The 19,318-nt window shown below is 50.8% G+C and overlaps 1 protein-coding gene across 2 annotated transcripts; it reads right to left on the bottom strand.

The window, feature by feature from the left end:
• Nucleotides 1-4,513: 4,513 nt before the first annotated feature.
• On the bottom strand, nt 4,514-19,141 carry RBM5 (RNA binding motif protein 5). Of its 2 annotated transcripts, XM_015874628.3 has the most exons (24): nt 18,997-19,141; nt 18,472-18,892; nt 18,240-18,395; nt 16,733-16,802; nt 16,183-16,256; nt 13,820-13,903; nt 12,795-12,855; nt 12,601-12,666; nt 12,017-12,177; nt 11,030-11,127; nt 10,492-10,579; nt 10,271-10,348; nt 10,110-10,182; nt 9,502-9,587; nt 9,079-9,157; nt 8,739-8,830; nt 8,079-8,243; nt 7,460-7,606; nt 7,314-7,385; nt 6,720-6,899; nt 6,436-6,510; nt 5,757-5,854; nt 5,549-5,678; nt 4,514-5,122 (listed from the first exon to the last, which is right to left on the bottom strand). In XM_015874628.3, exons 1-24 carry the CDS (start codon nt 19,011-19,013, stop codon nt 4,997-4,999), a joined length of 2,697 nt encoding a protein of 898 aa, XP_015730114.1. In that variant the 5' UTR covers nt 19,014-19,141; the 3' UTR covers nt 4,514-4,996. The 2 variants fall into 2 exon arrangements, with proteins under 2 accessions (XP_015730114.1, XP_085372682.1); XM_085516556.1 differs by lacking the exon at nt 16,183-16,256.
• Nucleotides 19,142-19,318: the final 177 nt, after the last annotated feature.

Genomic DNA, 19,318 nt, shown 5'->3' with positions numbered 1-19,318 from the left:
GCCTCTCATCTCTGTCCAGGCTGGGGCTCGCTTTCCCATCACCTGCTGCCCTCCCGGCCCCGGGCCAAGGGGCGGCCGGGGGGGACGGGGGGGTGTCAATGTGTGAGACTTGGACTTGCAGCCCTCACATCTCCCAGCCCCGAGGCAGCCACGGCTGTGTGCGCTTCGCTCCCCGCACCCCAACAACACCCCGCTCCCATCAGTGCCCATCAGCGCTGTAATTACCGGCGATAGCTGCAGGGGGAATGCCCGGGGACTGTTCCTGCTGCAGGCAGGAGCCGTGACCCTCATTTCAATCTTCCCTTTGGGCGACAGAGCGGATGTGCCTGTGCAGACGTGTGTGTTTTTCTGTCTGCGTGCTCATCGCTGTGCATTTCCAAGCCGGCTTTGCACGCCCGTGAGACTGCTGCAGCCCTTCGCCGAGATGCTGCTCAGCGTGCGCAGCCTAATGAGCCGGCACGGCAGAGTTAATTGAGGGGACTGTGAGCAGCACTTGTCATTAAGGAAGCTCTGCAGCAGGTACAGCAGCGAGACGCTGCCTGCCTGTCCCCCCAGGCTGACAGCAGCCCTGCAGGGATGGTGACAGCCCGCATCCCACGTCCCAGTGATGGGGATGCAGCCGCAGGGCGCCCAGGAGCATCCAAGAAGGGAAGGATGGAGGTTGGGTCCCTGTTGTGCCAATTAAGTTTGGGATAATGCTCGTGGGCAGAGGGGACAACAAACTCCCCCAGGCCTCAGTGGGGCCAGGTGCTGCACAAGGGTGTCCTGTATGGAGACAGCAGCTGGGTGCAGTGGGATCCCCCAGTAGGGTGGGTGGCAGGGAAACCCTAAGAGCTGCGGCATCAATTGGGGCTGGCCTGTGGTTTTCATCCCCAGGACTGCGACAGTGAAGCCCCCCATGACATCCCCACAGACCCTCTCAGCCAACCACTCATTGCTATGGGACATCATGAGGGTGGGGTGACTTGTTGTGCCTTCACTCTGACCCCTAATGGTGCAGGGGGTCTGGAGGTGAAGACATGGCGCATTCATCCCTCTTTCCCCATCTCATCTTTGTGCACCCCCAGGCTGGCAGCACGGTGCCCCCCCATCTCCCATCACCTCCCCCAGCCCCATCTCACTGCTCCTTATCTCCCAGTTCCCACCGTGCCGGCAGAGCTGCGATGCAGGGCGCTGCGTCCCCAGGGAGCGGCAGAGCCGAGCGATAAGGGAACGGCAGCGAAGAGGAGAAATTACCTTGCCTGAATGTTAAAAACTTCATCCCCGGGTTGCTGTGGTAACCAGAAAGGTGCATCACGTTGCTGTGACAACCCCGAAACACCCAGGTTTTGCCTGGCGGGTTCAGAAGCGTTGGGGTTTTGGGGAGGGGTGGGATGTTCAACCTGGGCACAAGTGTCGCAGCTCAGCCCTGCTGTCACACACAGCTCACAGCGCTGCGGGGAGGGGGCTCCCAACACAACCACATCCCAAGGGCGGTGGGTGGGGAGGGGGCTTCTGGCCACTCATATCTGCTGTGGGGCACACGGCGCCATGGGCACAGGGGGATGTGTTGCACCTGGCTCACGGCCCACGGGCAGCATTGTCTGATCGCACGTAAAGCTGCGTGCCACGGAAATAGCCCCCGCGGAGCAGCAAATAGCAGGTGACTCACACAGAGCCAAAGGGTCCAAAATAGCCCCAACGGAGCCACCTAAAATTAGTCTGTGCCGGGAGGTCCCGGCTGGGTGTCCTTGCCAGGGCACAGCACTGCTGGGGGTCCCAGAACCGCACCACGCACCCCAAAAGAGGAGTAGGAGGGGGAAGAAGGGGACTTTTGCAATGGGTGCCTACCAGGATCCCACCCTAAGCAGGAGCAGCCCATCCCACAGCACACACAGGGCCGAGGCCGTGCCCCCTGCCCCCAGGGCAGCCCCGCTGCACCCAGCGTGTGGAACCCACTTAATTAGAGGAAGGGATGAATAATTCCTTTTTATAATGCAGCGCGGTGCGGCAGATGCCGTGTGCATGGGCTGCGCGCGCCGCACGCGGGAGCCCGCGTTAATTCTGCTCTCAGCAGAGTTATTTATACACTGGGACATTTTTCAAAGCGCCGCTTTGATGGTCTTCCACCAGCACAGGAAAAAAAAGAAGTAGTCCATCCCAAAATAACCCCGAGTGAAAGTCACAGCTCTTCATTACGCACATCTTCAACCGGGGGGCTCGAGAGGCACAGAACAAAAAGCCGTCACATTCCTCCCATCAAATCCACCCTTTTCAAGTGCACTTCAAATGGGTTCCAACGCGCCGTGCCGGCTCCCGAGCGCTAATGATGCTGGAAGCACAACCCTATGGGGAGCCTGGGATGGGGCTGCAGGGTCGGGGCTTTCAGCTGCTTCGAGGTGCCCAAATGGGGGGGGGGGGGAAGGGAGCAGAGACTCTCCCAGCACCAGGAGGGGAGCAAATCCCCAACCATCTTCATAAGGCGCTGGAGCGCAGCCTGGCCACAGCTCCCAATCTGCTCTGGTTGCTGTTAAAGGGGAGAAATAAAGGAGTAAAAAAGCCATTTTTGTAGGTGCTGACAAAGTCCTGTGAAAGACATTTGTGACACGGAGCTGGGGCCCGGCCAAGGACCCCCCCCAGGGAGGGGCTGTGCCTGGCAGGGGGCCCGGGCACACACAGCAAGCAGCACAGGCAGCACCATGGATTGGCACCATGGGCTCTGCACACTGCAGGTCAGCACACTGCGGCTGGCAACCTGCAGGCTGTACCTTGGGGTGAGGTGTGGGCACATTGGATGTGCCAGATCCCAGCACTCAGCTGCTTTTGGTTTCAATGCAGAACATGGGAGCCCCCCCCACTCCACCCCCCCGGGCGGGATGCTGCACGCACATTGCTGCACGTGGTAGGGCAATTAGAAGCAGATTTTTTTCCACTTGAGTGGGGAAACGCAGAGCGGGCCATTCCCAAGCCCAGCCCTGAGAGTCGCACGCAAACCCCATCATCCCTGTTGGCAGCCCAGAGGGGGAAACTGAGGCACAGGCAGAGCACAGCGGGCACCTGTAGCTGCATTGCCGTGGTAATGGGCAGAGCAGAGGATTCTATGAGGCACGAAGCTATTTGGAGCTGCAGAGAGGAACATGGGGCACAGGAGAGGCAGGGAGGCCACAGCTGTGCAGTAGGGCACATGGAGCTCTGCAGTGCTCACACTGAAGTACAGCCACAAAAGGCCCTGGGCAAGGAGCAGGCAGCCCTGGGCCTGCTGCTGGGGAAGCACAGCCCAATGCAGGCTGAGGCCTGATCAGGATGGGGTACACCATGCCAGGCACGTCCCTCGGCCTGTCCCTGGCCCGCATGGCTGCTTTCCCATGGATATGGGTCCCCAGGGAGGCAGAGCGGGTTGCCTGAAGGCAGTGGGCCACGGCGCATTGACTCACGAACAGCCGCATTTCACTGCCTAAATTGGAGCTGCGGGTGCTGGTGGCTCTGAGTCCCAGCTCATCCTTGTGGGATCGGGGACCAGCATATCAGCCCTGCCTGGGAGCTGGCAGTGCCAGCAGCCCTGTCCGGGTTGGGAACTCACCTGGTCCCTGCCGCAGCATCACCAGCCAGCAATCCCTGGGCTCAGGGCTGGTGGGTGCCAGGGTCTGTCTGCAGGCAAAGCAAAGCCCTGTGCCTCCATTTCCCCAGGTGGTTCTGCAGGGCTGCAGCTCTAAGCATTGAAGCCAAGCAGCATCCTGGCAGGTCCTGCAGAGCAGGGGCTACACAAACAGCCACACAGCCTCACCTCAGGTGCCCTTAACAGAAAAGGTAACTGAGGCACCAAAAAGCAGCACCGCAATCCAAGCAGAATCCCGTGATGATTCAAGTAACTTCTGCAGTCTCAGCCCTACCCTGCCTGGGAGCTGCCGGGCTGGGGCTGCAAAGAATCAGAGCAGTGTCCCCCGGTGGAGGCAGCTGTGCCACGCGTGCCCCCTGGTGGCACAGCCCCGCCGGCACAGCGCAGCCCCCAGGGTAAGGGACATGGACTGCAGTGCCCAACCGCGGCCGTAGCTTCCATACCTCAGCGTTGGACGGCGGTGCCATAAACGCCCCGAGTCAGATTTGGAACCACATGCAGCAGAGCTTCCATCCCACCGTCAATGCACAAGAGGGTACGGAGAAGAACTGCTCCTCTATCCCCCCAGGAGCACGGTGAGGAGCACAGGACCAGCAGCACAGAGGAGGCTGAAGGCACTTGGCACTAACTGAGAAACAACCTCTGGCAGAGGAACTTGCTGTGAACCAGCCTCCAGCAGCTCCCTGACACTCCCCCTGTAAGGCCGAGCCAAGGCTGTGCACAGCATAGAAACCCTGCACTAACACAGAGGGTTCACAGAGGAACACCACCACTATCCACCCCTGCTGTAGCTACCTGCTGCTGCCGTGCTGAACCTGACACCCTGAGGGCAAGATACAAGCAGGGCAATGCGTGGAGAGAAGGCAGGACGAAGCCTCACCAAGGGAAGAAGCAGAATGACAGAAAGGACAAGCGGCATTGACAACTTATTCTTCATTCGACCCAACGAGAAAAACAGTAAGAGAAACACTTTTGGATGTATTTCATTTGGAAACGAGCCAAACTGGCAACTAGAATCCGAGTCTTCAAAAAGTCTATACAAAGATGTATCATACAAAATGTACAGGAAAGTCCTCAAAAAAAAAAAGAACCAGACGATACAACAAAAGGAGAGCAGAGACGGTGTGAAACCACAGCTACCACGTCCCAGCCCTGCTGGAGGGCAGGAGCAGCACCCAGCCAAGACGCTCCAAACACAGAATACATTACACTATGTACACAGCCGTACAAACATCAGCATCCCCCTTTGGTCTAACGAGGAGCTCTCCAGCATGAAGTTGGGGCAGCCTGCACAATCTGCTCGTGGAAGTGTGACATGCCGAGAGGGACAAAGTCCGAGGGAATGAAATGGTCAGCTCTAACCCATAACCAGCATACAGCCAGCTCACCAAAGCTACAGTTTTACTCCATCTCTGTGAAGCGAGCAAACATGGCTTTCCGCACTGCGTCTTTGTAGGAATCTGCAGTAGAAACACCATAGGAGCTGCCCTTGGCTCCCAGGCCAGCGCCTCGCATCCGCACTTGGGCCTGCAAGGGAAGAGACACGGCATCAGCTCTGGGGTGCAGGGCAGAGCACAGAACACTGGTCACACTGGTTTTTGTATGTTCACCCAGGGCATCTTACAGAGATAACACCAACACCATGGACACAAACCCCACAACTGCTGGCTTAAATCCACCCATCCCACCCCAACTGGGTGGGCAGCAATAGCTCCCAGCAGAGTAACACAGAACGATGTGCTGGTATAGAGGCACCTGGCCTGCAGCACCCTGCAGACGATGCTGACCAAGAGGGAAGCACTGGCCCTTCACCCTACACAGAGGGCAGCTTTGCCATGGGATGAGATAAAGAGGCAGTGGATAGCACGGTGCCTTCCACAGGACCTCAGCAGTAAGTGCTTCTGAATCAAAAAGGCACCAGACCTAACTGAGGAAGCACCCATCTGTACTCACCTCAATAGGTGCAGTGATGCCCTGGCATTTCCTTCCCAAGCCTGAACCTTCCCTCCAGCCCATGGCCTGCAGCATCTTGTTGCCTATATTACTGTTGTCGAGGCCATCTTTGGTGGGCTGCTCGTAATTCCTGCAGGACAAAGAGATCAGTTAATCACACTGCTTGTCAGAAGGTGAAGCAATGACCCAGGAGCTTCCAGGTACATACACTGTGCCAGCATCGTAGACCTTCTTGCGCTTTGGCTCCGGGGGCTCTGGGATGCCGTACTTCTCTCGCCTCTCAGCTGCTCTGTCTCTGTATTTCATCTGCAACCAGATTTAGTATTGCTCTGAAGGTAAGTTTATTTACTACTTTTATGCAAGCATGTAAACATTTAGCTTTACTGTTCAGTGTTAGTATTTAGTATCGGGATAAAAATGCATGGCTGCTCTGTGAGCTGTGTAAGCAAGCTGAATGCCTGCCATTACAGAGAGCTGCCCGCTGCAGACTGCCAACACGTGGCTTGGTCAATGCCAACAGAAAGAACTGGAACAACTCCCCAGGGCTGATCAGAACCTGTGGTGTGGTACAACAGCCCAGCACCAGCCAGGACCTGCACAATCAGCCGTCTGACTGCTGCTGGAAGGTCACCGGACCTGGTCCTAGAGCCCCTGTATTGCTCCACTGCTGTGAGGCAGGAAGAAACCTTCCTTGATAAGCAGCAGCTGTGGTGTATGAGACATTTCTCCCTGTTCAACAGGACAGCTCTGAACCTTGGCCCAAGAATGGGTAGGCTTACACGGCTTATCTCATTAGCATCAAGTCAGGATAAGGAGAGCTCAGCATTATCTGTGCAAGCCCTTTTCCATTAGCCACTCATCCTTTATCTGCTCATCTGAACACTGACCTCTCTCTCACGCAGTTCCAAGGCTTCAAGTTCCTGTTCTGAGAGCTTTGATCTCCTATAGATATCCATGTTTTGCTGCAACAAGAAGAGATTCACATTAACATGAGATGCAGAGCACATCAAGCAGGATGGACAACAGCTCTTTGTAAGCTGACTTCTGGGAAAGAAGCAACCCACCTGCCAACTGCTTTTAGCAGTAGGAAGAAAAGCATTCCCAACAGCACTTTGCTTTACACACTGTGCTACGGGTATCAATCACCTTCCTGACAACACTGCACACATACCTTGTGCAAGTCTGATAGCTGCTGGTGCCGAATCAGCGCATCTTTGTTTGGGAACTGCCTCCTACACAGCAGGCAGGCCATCTTCTTCCAGTCAGTCAACTTCTCCTCCTCGTTCTCCATTCTTTCTAGTAAGTCCTCGTCGTTATCGCTGTCACCGCTGTAGGCAGCCACGAGGCCACGCTGGAAGGAAAGGCAGCATTAAGAGGTGGGTGCAGACATTAAGAGCCTAGAAGGCTGGCATGCAGGAGAGACAGAACCTTCTCAATGCTAAAGGGTGAGACAGCTTAAAAGAACCACGTGCTGCAGTAAGGTTGCTAGACCAACAGTAGTCTAAATGGAGGTTCTGAGGTTTCTTTGAGGCCTGAGGTCAGGACAATTTTTCTCTGCACCTCTCAGCCTCCGAACCTACTGCACTTGCACAGGGTCACTGTAAGCACCACAGCTTTCCAAAGAGGCTGCTGTGGAAATCCAGACTGAAAGGCAGGCATCTGCCAGTCCTCCCCTTGAGAGTGCTTGACACATGACAGCAAGCTTTAGGAATACAGGAACCCCACCTCCTCCACCACCCACAAAGCAACCCACCAGGCATCTCACCTTCAGTGGATTTTCATCTTCGCCATTTTTCATCACCTCTGGCAGGATCTGCTGCCTCTCAGATAGAGCACCCTAAAAGACAAGAGCACCATGAGCACCGAGCTCTGCCACACCACACTTTGCAGCACGCTTCTCACCAGCCTCACCTTCTTCTCAAAAAGGGCAAAGCCTGCATCTGCAGCAGCCGATTCTTTCCGTTCCTCCTCCCTGGTGCTCAGAGGCTGGAAACTGTTTTTGAAATTCTCTTTCTGCTTGTTCAAACTCTTTGCCCAGCGCTCCATGTCTTTAGCGATCTAAAGAAAATAAAGAGTGGTTTGCTCAGACCCTTGCCTTCATAGACACCAGTCTCCTTCGATGCTGTTTCAACTACTCCACTTGCACAGAAACTCCAGAACAAGGCAACTTCACTACCTTTTACACTGCAGCTGCTTCCCCGTATACAGTGTTCAAAAATAGTGCAAAGAAGTGCAGTCTGCCTGTTTCACTGTACGAACCCTTCTTATCAATCCACTCCTCTTCTAACTGGCAGCTCAGTTGTACTCCCACTGGTCCTGGCATCATTTCGTATGCATCTCTCCTATGCAGTAGTTATTTCTGCACCAAAGCCTCTGCCAACCCCGCCTCTCCTCAGCCCTGCACAATGTCTGCAACGTGCAGGTACGCATTCCACCAAGCAACCAGGATTGTTTTGTCACCAGAAGGGCAAACTGTAATCTCACCCCACAGAAGACATCAGCACAGTTACGATCCCACTTTGGCTTTTACCTGTTGAGCTGTTTTGCTCTTAGGCTTCTCTTTCTTCTCCTTCACTTCTTTTGTGGTGGTTGTGGTAGCTGTTTGTTGGTACGTGATACCCTCTGCTGCAGGCATGTAGGTCTCTTTTTCACCATCCCAGTACAGATACTGCTGGGTTAAGGCATTGTAGTAATACTGACAAAGAGAGGAAAACCATCAGATAGTTACACACACCATATAAGCCAAGCATCAAAAGGGAGAACCCGAAGAAGCAGACTGAGTCAACTTAAAGCATCACATGGAAAGGAGCTCCTCAGAGCAACCCAGACCTCCACAAAGGAGGCAAAAAACACAGAGTGGCTGAAGCCTGTGTCCTCAAACACACATCTGCCTGACAGCACTATGGAAATCTTTATGCCTCTCCCAAGAGAGGGTACAGCAAAGCCCAGAGCTATGTGCTCTTCGCTTCACAATGAAACAGCTTACTGATGGTTAACAATGTATATGTGTGACCCAACACAGGCCAAACTGGGGGAAAAAATAAGGGCTATAACCAGAGAGAAATGAAATAGCAGCCCCTTCTGCAATGGGTATTTTGTACCTCAGAATTCCAGTTTCACTCATAAAGCAACAGATGCAGAACTAGTTAGCAACAACAGTTAAAGATAGGTGGTAAGAACCTGCATTTACCTGAGAGTTAGGATCGTAGTAGAGCCCTGTTACAGGATCATAGTAATATCCTGAAGATTCATCGTACTGGTAGGTGGATGTATCAGGGACAGCTGCAAAAAAAAAAGCCCAAGTATGGGACAGGGTCATTTCTGACCAACTCTCATTGGTTCCATTGTACAGTTCAACTACAATTCTGAAATCATTAAGTGCCTGCAAATCACTCCTACCATCTGTGGAGGACACACCGCCAGGGGCAACTGCACCGCTGACTTTTAGAGGTAGAACACTTGGTTAAAGCCAAGTTTCTTGCTTGCTAGAGGAACAGACACCCATCAAAGCACAACTCCTCCGTGCTTACCATACTTGGTTCCAGGGACTACACCAGTTGGGGCAGCTGTTTGTGCCTGAGTGCTGGTGGTAGCTGGTGCTGCTTGTGTCTATAAGAAAATAGAAGAGATCTGGATGAGAAAGATCTGTCACCGAGGTGCAAAAAAACAAGGACAGTGAGCCAAAGCACATGCAGCCCACACTAAGCATGCAAGAGCTAGCTCCTCTTTGCCAGTACACTTAGTACTCGTCTTTAACAAAGAACAGAACTATCACAGAAAAGAAATAGGAGGTGACTCTTCTATAAACACAAGAGCTGCATCTAACTTCACTCGTGACATTTCACAGCTCTGCTGCACCACACTCTCTTTAAAGAGTGTGCAGAGGCCACAGTTAAGCCAGATATCCCACCAAGTGAAGCCCTGGCAACAAAAGCAAGGAGTGCCACAATTACCGGGGAGTCAGGCGAGTTTGTCTGTTGGTTATAGAGCTGAGGACTCTGGGACACAACTGCAGCCGTGGTGGTGGTGACTGGGGCTCCTGCCAACACAGAGCAGTAATGGATAAGCCAAATGATTTGTACCACAGTACTTCATCCTAGGGCTAAAATTACTCTGTTTACAGTTTCAGATCCTAATTCCAACTCCAGCAGCCAAACAAGGCAATAAACATTCAAAAGGAGACAAAAACAGTGGGTATTTTCTATCCAGACAAGGAACAGTTTCCTTTTCAGGAGGAAATATTTTGCTCTCAAAGCCAGTGATTCCTGGCCTCTGACAGCTGCCAGCACTGAGGATTTCTCTAGAGCTGCTCACTCAGTTCTCATGAGTTCAAGGCTTTTTGTCAATATTCTGATGGCAGCTGCACTCATCTCACAGACCACAGGTCCCATGTGAACAAACTCTCAACGCTCCTCTAGGAAATACACATCCATTCACACATAATGGAAGCAAAATCTGCGAGTCCCCCTTTACTGAGGAAATTAACTTAAAAGCTAAAGCAAAATATCACTACTGCCTATCATCGCAAACAACAGCATCTCCCACACGTTGGAAACACCACCTGATATGGTAGCTGCATCTGAGTCCAACACACCTCCTTGGTTTTGGTAGTATTGCTGATAATCCTGGGAGTACTGCAAAGAAAAAGGAACAGAAACACAGGATGAACAGGTACCCATACTTTAGCAGCTTGCAGGCTACAGCAGAGCCAACACCACCAACCTGAGTATACTGCGTGTAGCCATCCTGTCCTGACTGGAGGTAGCTGTAGTCAAGGGTGCTGCCTTCTCCAGTTTGAGGCTGAAATTGAAGCAGGTTATTGTTATCAGAGACAGGTAAAAACTACTGCATTTAACTACTTCAGTGCTGGTTATGCACCAGCCTAAACCAGAGCTCCAGATTTACATGGATAACAGGACTGTAAGCAAGTCTCCAAACCCTACCTGAGTGGACGACCACTGTGCTGCAGCAATGGCTGTACTTGCCACAGAGAAGGCGCTGACCCTGTTCCCATCTGGCAGAAGCAAGTCTCTGAAAGCACAGGAATCACACACCTGAGTAAGCATTGCTTTTTTCTGAAGTGACCGTACACAAGGAGGTAGAGTCTGCCAGCATGCATGGGTTTCTTGGCAGGTCTTAAACATTCTGATTGCCATGATTGTGCCAAAGAACTGCTTGGCAGGTAGAGGAGCTATGATCAGTGTTGTACAGTCAATAACCAGCCACAAGGCTTCCAATGAAACAACTGTGCTGTGTATGAAAGCGGCTACAATGGCAGCGACGGAGGACCGGCGATGCAGACGATAAGGAACAACTGCTGTCGCTCTCCTCACACACAATAAGGAAAAGGAGACACGTAACAAAAGACACTTAAAGGAAGCAGAACTGGAGTGATGGTAATCTTAAAAGCCACAGAGACAGCCATGAATCTCTGTATTTATGAAGGGGTAAGGGGGGAAATGAACTGCGACTGCAACTCACTTTCTGGCACTCTTTGCAAAGTCAACACCAATTGTTTTGCCATCAATTTTTAATGGTGGCTGAAGACTTTGTAAAATCTGCAACAGTTGGGAAGCATCCTACAACAAGAAACACTCATTATTATGAAAAGCAAGTTACTGGAGAGGACACAGAAGTTCCCAGAGTTCCATCTTTTCACACACTGCTAGAAACATTTAAAGCTATGGTAACACCTCTGTACCCCCTCACACCATACATGCTGAGTACAACAGGATTATAGCCTGCTGACAGTGAGCTTCCCACAAACGCAGGGTCACTGATGACTAAACACTTCAACTCTCATCTTTATCAAAAAGCTCTGTTTGCCCCAAATGACTCCAAAAGGCAGCCCAGCAGAGGCTGTCATCAGCCACCCGTATTCATCCAACACCGAACTGTTGAACTCTGCTTAAAGCAAGTCCAAACAGACCACACTGATTGTCAATTTGAACATCTCCAACAACAGAGGTTCCAGCACCCCTCTGGGAGCCTTCTTCCAGTGTTCAACTTCACACAAAAGGAAGACATTCTCCTTGTACCTTACACTGCCATTTCCCACGTTTCAGTGTGCCTGCTGCCCTCACCAAACACCCTTTGAGAACATCTCTGCCACTATTACAGCCTTGCTCTGGATGACGCTGAGAGCAGCAAGATTCCCCCTCCTTCACCTTCTCAAGGTGAAAGGAGCCCAATCCTATGCACTTCCTCACACTGTACACTCCAGCCTTTTATTGTGATCCAAACAACCCCGGCCCATTATTTGTGACCCACGTATGAAGCGAGCTTTCAACCCAGAACTGCACTCTGCCATGAACACTTTTCCCCTGTGTTCACAGCATCCCCCCCCTACTTTCCTTCCAAGCTGCAGCTAACAATGAAAGGCTCTGACACATTTAGTATTTGTTCAATGATCTATGAACCCCCAGGGAACTGGGGCAGACCTCAGCACAAAACCAATAAGGCCCTCACCATGGCAGAAGACAGCTGCACAAATGCAAAGCCTCTATTTTGCTGAGTCTGCTTGTCTTTGATAAGACGAATATTATTGACTGCCAGAGAAGCATACGGAGACAAGGCAGTCATGATGGATTCCACTACTGTGTGAGGAGCAATGTTTCGGAGAATGATGGCTGAGGAAAAAAGAAAGTATGACATTAGCTATGTACATAAGAACTTGAAGTGCTCTGAAAAGCCTTAAAAAAACAAACCAAAAAAACCCCCACCACCAAACCCAAAACAGCAGCAGTTTTGGACAAGAGCACGTTTCTGTTTCAAGCGTACAGTATTTCGAGAGTTGGCAGGAAGCACTTGCTCTGTTGGGAAGATGAGAGGGCTGTCAATACTATTCTAATGAACGGAAAGCACTTCCTGAGCAGAAGCCCTTGCCAACATTCACACGTACCAGTCTACAAAAAGGAAACAACCTAACCATGCTAAGTGCTGTGCCCTGAGAGAGCTCAACGTGGGTGCTAAAGGACACTCTGAGGTACAAACAGGACTTTTCTGCACAGGTTCACAAGTCTCTTTTTTGCAATAATTTCAAGATGACTTACTATCGCAGTAGTAATCCACAGACTGAACGGCTTCTGCTGTTCCAGGTGGCACCTCCTGCTCTGAATCTTCACAGGAAGGAAAAACTTTAATCACAATGCTGCTCTGCCACTCAAAGCCAGAATATCACAGGGTAGGCCACAACCTCCATTCTCTTCCAAATTCAAAGACACCCATAGAGATGAAAGCAACTTACCAAATTTGTCCGCTCCACAGCGGAAGCATTTCAGCCTCCTTCTGAAGTTGTAAAGACAGCACTGTGTAGAAAAAAACAGTACATCTAGTAAGGACTCCACTGACCCATAACAACGGTGGCATTTGCTGTACTTTGCTGTAAACAAGACAATCAAGCTGAGTACTGCAACAAAGCTGAACCTACTAGAATAATCAAGAACAGCAGAACTCGTGCTCATTGGTACTGCAACTGCTTTTCAGAACACCCCAGCCACCTCTGACCAAGTCAGTAAACTATCCTGAATTACACGACTATGTTATCTGTATCGTTTAACACAGGCTCAAAAACAAGTCATCTTCATGTGATTAAAGCAGAACAAAGCCTGGTTTTGACCTTGCTACATCATCTCCACTTCAAGAGGGACAAACAAATGTACAGCAGCATGGAGCAGACAACCAATTGGGCACAAAAATGAGTCGTCACCTGGAGGATAGAGAATTCACCTAATGACGTTGTGTTCTGGTACGCTTCACTGACTGACTTCTGTATAAGCAAAAACGACAGCATCCTGCTAGTCTATTTTCCAGTACATACACAAATATTGCATCCATCAGCAAAAGCTGAAGCTCAACCTAAGGCTGAAAGTATTATTGATTTTCTAAAAAGAGATGGCAAAACCACAGAGAAGTTCCCTCAGGGCCATGACTATCCTATCAGCTCTGCTGTGAGGAGCAGCTCCTGGGAGATGTGCTCTGGGTCAGGCATACATTAGTGGGAGCAACACAAAGCTCCACTAATGAACAGAGTCTCAGCTGGCAAGTACACCAGTGAGCCCCAACCCCTCTTATCTTCTAGCTGCTGATGTTCTCTGTGGACAATTTCACCACTCCAGGTGTTTCTACCAGCAAAACCTCTTCACTCCTGTGCCTTAGTGTTCCTCTGCTGTTGTTGACCACAAGGCCTGTATTATGCATTGTTTTGTCTTAATCACACAGCTGGTGTAAAGAACTGAAACGATGAGAAATAGATAGAAACACACACTGTACCTTGTTGCAAAGCCAGTCCTCAAATTTCGGCCTGGGGTTGCTGTAGTGCATCGCAATCTGCTTCCCCTGAATCACCAGCTTTTTCTGCAAAAGAAGTGGTTTCAGTTATTCCTGTATCGAGGCACACGTGTTCATTTTCCCATGGCAGAGCACCCTTCGGAGGAATCAGTGCTCCTGAATTAAATGGACAACATATGGGGAGGATGTGGAGGACAACCACCGCCACCTACACCCTGCCCATCCAATCCTGCAGAGAGGAGGACGAGGGCAGTAAGAGAATGGGATGTGGAGCAGAGATAAACGGAATCAGGGAGTGTTGAAAAAGTTGCCAAACACTAAACGCTGACATGGAACCAGGAAGTGTCTCGAAGGAGACAGAGTCCTAACTCGCTGCGTTCAGGATTAACACATTTTTAGGAGTCTCCTTGCCCCGTTTCTATTCACTTCTGGTATAGTATTGAGCGACTTTTTAAACATGTCCTTAGGTGACTGCTTCACTTCTTCCCCTACTCCAAATTCCCCAGACCTTTAAACAACCACATTTGCAATATTTTTCCAAGCACTTTCTTCAGAAGCGTCCCTTTGTAAATACAGTAATTCCTTCCAAAGGGACCCTGTTTAGACTTCTTGGAGGCCGGATTACGAGTGCCATCAACCAAAACGGAACTCAGAGTGCTTTCCTTTGACTAAAGCATCAGTTCAATTGGAAGCCTGCGCATGAGTTTTGTGTTCTTCATTCAGGCATGAGCTCTCCAAAATGACTAACTAGAGCGAAGCTTCTCCTGGGGTAGGAAAAGTTCACGATGCTTTCAGCATGTCCGCTCACTCTGACTTTACAGCAATTGGGAATTTAGATTGCTTTTAGAAGCCCCAACTCTCAGCCTCGTGCTTTGCCAAGTGCGGGCACGTAGAACGCCCCTTCATTCAATATACGGACAAAGTATTTCAGTCAAACAGGCAGAAGGAAGTTAAGTCTGAGGAAACGTGCACTACAGGCCAACCCCGAGACACTTTAATACAAGAACCAGATTACGACAGGTTGGCTTATTGCAGAGGTACCACAGGAGCACCAGGACCAGTGGCTTCTCTGTAACAGGGTCTGACAGATACATGTAGCATGAATAAGGCTCTCACATTCTGTGCAACTATATAGGGCAAAGCCATTTCTCCTACCGGCAGGAGGGAGGGTTGGAGGGCCCAGCGCTCACTGGATATGCACACATAGAAACAAAGCTGCTGGCACAGTTGCAATACATCATTCTTTCATCTAACAGTCAGCGACCGGGCTGCCGGTGAGACTCTATGTTTTCCCTACTACTAGGGTGGCTGGGTTACTGGAGTGAATTTGAATATTTGTTTCAATAAATTATACATCGATACAGCTTTGTATATATTAAAACTGTCTCATTTCTAAAAATGCACTCAGCATTGATTTACTGACACGAGTCCTTCTGCTGCACCCGCCCACCCTACGGAGCAGGGCACCATGAAACAGAACCAGAGCTGTGCTATGGGAAACGACTCCCAGCACAAAGCACACAGCTACCTCCATCTGCTGGAGATGCTCACAGTGCTGCTGCAGCGCCTCAACACATAAACCAATGCAGCAGAATACATTTCTCATGCTGCCCACAGACCTTCACAGCATGCACTTAGTTGTAGAAGCACAAGGGGCTCAATATACTTTGCTCGCTTCAAAAGCATATTTAACATCTGTCATTAAAACAGACTAAGGCTCAAAAATTAGCAAATCCAAGGCGTGCCTCCAGTGCGAGTGGAAAGCAATGAGAGCACTTCCTGCACTTGGGCTCTTCATCAAATCACAGTCCAGAAAAGCCAAAATACACAGCACAGATTTGAAGAGCCCTCAGTCCCCATTAGACTTATTTGGAATAACCACGTTTCTCCATCATTAGAGCCAGGTGTCTCCCCTTAACTCAGGGAACGCATCTTTCTAATGACCTGGCACATCTTTTTCTGAGCTCTACTGCGGCTTAATGCCAATGTAATGAAAGTATCACAGTATCCAATGATGCCTTCTCTGGCAACAGGAGAAGTAGCAGGTGGAAGTAAATGAAGAGACTTTTATGGACTATATGCTACTCTTCCCAGAGCCAAATAAACTGATGCTGTGTGATAAGACAACAGCTCGTTTTATGAGGGAGTGCTCAAAACAGCCCATTTTCTGTCCTAACGTTAGCTGCTGTTTTGTACCACTGTTAACATTTTAATATATACAAAGCTTTTATTCATTTCAATCACTGTTATGGACCAAACCACTCCTTCCACCTTTGTTGTTTTTTTTTTAACTGTACAGACTTTTTCCATTTTCAGGAATATCTAGACTTGGTGAGTGAAGCAACCTGATTGGCTTCCATCCAGCTGGTAGCATCTTGAAAGTGATAAAACTCCACGAAGGCGAAACCACGGCTTACACCTAGAGACAGCATTCAGATATAGACGGGATACTTGTGTTAGTCAGTTCCTTTAAAACAGGTGAATCTCTCTCCAACTGCTTCATTACTTCATGACAAAGCAGCTTTACAAATGCGACGTCAACTGCTGGGATCTGCTCGTTATTTTGCCATGGCAAGGAACCAAGCTCCCTTAACTGGCTACATTTCACTCCATTTGAATCCACGTTTACAGGTAACCATGCAACAGACTACATACTATTAAATGGGTTTATGCTAGTATTACTTACCAATACCTGTTAACTAAAACCCCTGGAGACAGACTTCTTTTTAACAGGACGAGCTATCTACAAGTCTTCCAAAAAGCCACATTCCTTAGCCATGGCAAACGTTTATTTTTTTATTGATTGCACGTGCTTGCAGTTTGGGGATAATTCTGGACACTCTTTTGGGCTGGGGAAGAGGAAGGCCGTAGCAAAAACTGGATAAGAGCTCTCACCTGTCTTTCTCTTCATCAGCCTCACGTCTGCAGGCTGAGGACCTTCAAAGGACTCAATAAGCTCCCGGATCTGCGTGAGATTTTAATCAGACAGTTAAGTTTTCAAATATTGGCACACAGCTCGGGCAAATAGAGAAGCAACCCAACCTACAGCATGCACAAGGGGTACACAGAGCACAGGGAAAAGAAGAAAACCTTTAAGGTGAACTGGAACCTGGCATGCAGCACAGAACCCACACAGCCCTGCACTGTCCTCACTTAGCTCACAGAATCGTCCAGAATCTGAATCACCGTGGCCTTGAATTCCACGGCCATCAGTATGAAATTTGGCTTACTCCAACGTTTCTACTAAAAACGCTGCTAGCACAGCCCCCTCCCTGCAAGCCTGAATACAGCCAACTCCTAACAAAGCAAACTAACACGACTGGGAGGTTCAGCTATGCACATTTCCTTAAGCCCATAGCCATGACTGCAACCTTCTAACACAATTCCCCTTTGCTTTTCACAAAGTAAGTGAGATTTGTTAAGAATACTATCAAAAGACACTACAGGGCCAACAGCCCTTCAGACACAACCGAGCTGCTTAAGTTGGGCATCACAAACTAGATAAAATTGAGAAGGAGCATAAAGGAAAAATAAACACGTAGAACTGGCTCCTAAGAAAAAGGTTCTCAGCAGCTCTTACTCATGCTGCATTACATACAACAGCAGTATTTAGAATGTGCTGAATTAAAAGCAAAAGAAGCAGAGACTAATCACAGAGGTGGTGCAAAAGGATTCTCTGTGTTAGCAACTGGTGCACAAAGATCTCAGGGTCAGGAGGGGAGTCTGCCTGAAAACAAGCCGATACACTTCGGCTTTTACAGCTGGTTCTTATCCCACCACCCACAGCAGCTGTAACCTTGTGGTCCTGGTTGCTCAAAGAGCAAAAAGCCTCCAAGGGGGGCTGCAAGGTCTTTCTATTGCAGTCAGATGATGGCGCACAGCGCTCGCTCCTTCCCTCAGCTCCAGAGCAGCCATTTTATGGCTGCCACAGCTGTACACACACAGCTCCACAGGGCTGCTCTGAGCCGAGGAGCTCAGCATCTGAGCTGCCCCACCAGCCCCTATTTCTGGCTTCCACAAAAGCCTAAAAAAGAATTAAACCACTTTTCCTTTTTACCTCCTCTCTTAACAATTCCTGGAGAGTAACAACAAATACATACAACGTGCATCTATATCCTCTTCCAAATGCTGAGTTGGAAGAGTAAAGAACTACACATACACAGCTTTAAAACCCACAAAAATCTAATGGGAATCGCAGTGTTCACACAGGGTCCTGTTTAAAACAGCTTAACACTGAGGTGACCTCTGCTGTTTAACAGCAGCAGCCGGAACCCTTTCAGGATTCAAAATGGAAGCGCTCCCAACGCATTTAGAAGGGGGGGGGGGAGGGGGAACATGACATGGCGCTCAACAAAATGGCAGCAGCTCTGAGCACTCATCAAAGCTCCTTTTGCCTACTCACATCGTTCTCGGTAACCGTGATGGGGAGGCCACGTAACATGATGGTCTTGCTCTCCTTCTCGTCGTTAATGTCGTTCCTGTAGTCGTGCTCTCCGTAGTCCCCATCGGAGTGATAACCATCTTCGGATTTATCGCTGTTCCTGCGTTCCCGTTCCCTCTGGAAGCCAACAGCCGTCAGGACCCCGCTGCCACCCACCAACACCCCATTGCTCAGCCCGCATCGCTCTGCTCACCTCGGGGCTGTCGTAGTCTCTGCTGTCGTAATCTCTGTCGTAGTCTCTGCTGTCCCGGCTGTCGTAGTCCCTGCAATCCCTGCTGTCGTAGTCTCTACAGTCGTAGTCTCTGCTGTCCCTGCTGTCGTAGTCCCTGCAGTCTCGGCCGTCTCGACTATCGTAATCCCTGCAGTCCCTGCTGTCTCGACTATCGTAGTCCCGGCTGTCGTAGTCCCTGCAGTCCCTGCTATCGCGGCTGTCGTAGTCTCGACTATCGTAGTCCCTGCTGTCGTAGTCTCGATAGTCCTCGTAGCGCTCCCCGCGCCGCTCCTCGCTGCACCGTTTGTACTCATCCCTGCGGCGGCTCCGCGGCTCCCGCTCGTCTCGATCCTCCCTCTCCACGATGGAGCCGTAGCGGCCGCTGCGCTCCGTCCTGCTCACGCTGAGGGGACACACCGAGCTCACACCGAGCCCCCTCCGACCCTCATCCCCCTCCGACCCTCATCCCCCTCCGACCCTCCCCGCCTCGCCCCGCCGCCATCTCACCGCTTATCCGAGCCCATGGCGCTGCCCACGGATCGTCCCGGCTCCTGCCCGGCGCTGACCGCCACTACGCGGCGCCGAACACACGCCCGCAACCCCCGCTCCCACAGCACAAAATGGCGCCGAGCTGACCGCCCGTCTTCTACCCAGCGGGCACCGCGCGAGCCGCCTGGAAGCTTCCAGCTGTTGCGCACGCGCAGCGGTGTACAGGGCACGCTGGGAGTTGTAGTTCGGCCCGCACCAACATGGCCGCCGTCGTGCCCAGCACTGTAGCATCATGGCTATGGGGGTCCCCAGTGCCGGCCCTGCATTGGTACCATGCCCA

This window comes from Coturnix japonica, chromosome 15 (genome assembly GCF_054131305.1).
Source record: "Coturnix japonica strain WE chromosome 15, WE-NBRP24, whole genome shotgun sequence".
Lineage (NCBI taxonomy): Eukaryota > Metazoa > Chordata > Aves > Galliformes > Phasianidae > Coturnix > Coturnix japonica.
Note: the sequence above shows the minus strand (reverse complement) of the source record. Positions and strands in the feature narration are given on the sequence as shown.

Excerpts from the sequence above, each read along its gene's own strand:
- RBM5 (XM_015874628.3), bottom strand. Across the intron at positions 10,349-10,491 it reads CACAGTGGTCGTCCACTCAG|CCTCAAACTGGAGAAGGCAG; the intron begins GTAGGGTTTGGA and ends CTTCAATTTCAG. Across the intron at positions 10,183-10,270 it reads GCTACACGCAGTATACTCAG|TACTCCCAGGATTATCAGCA; the intron begins GTTGGTGGTGTT and ends TTTTCTTTGCAG.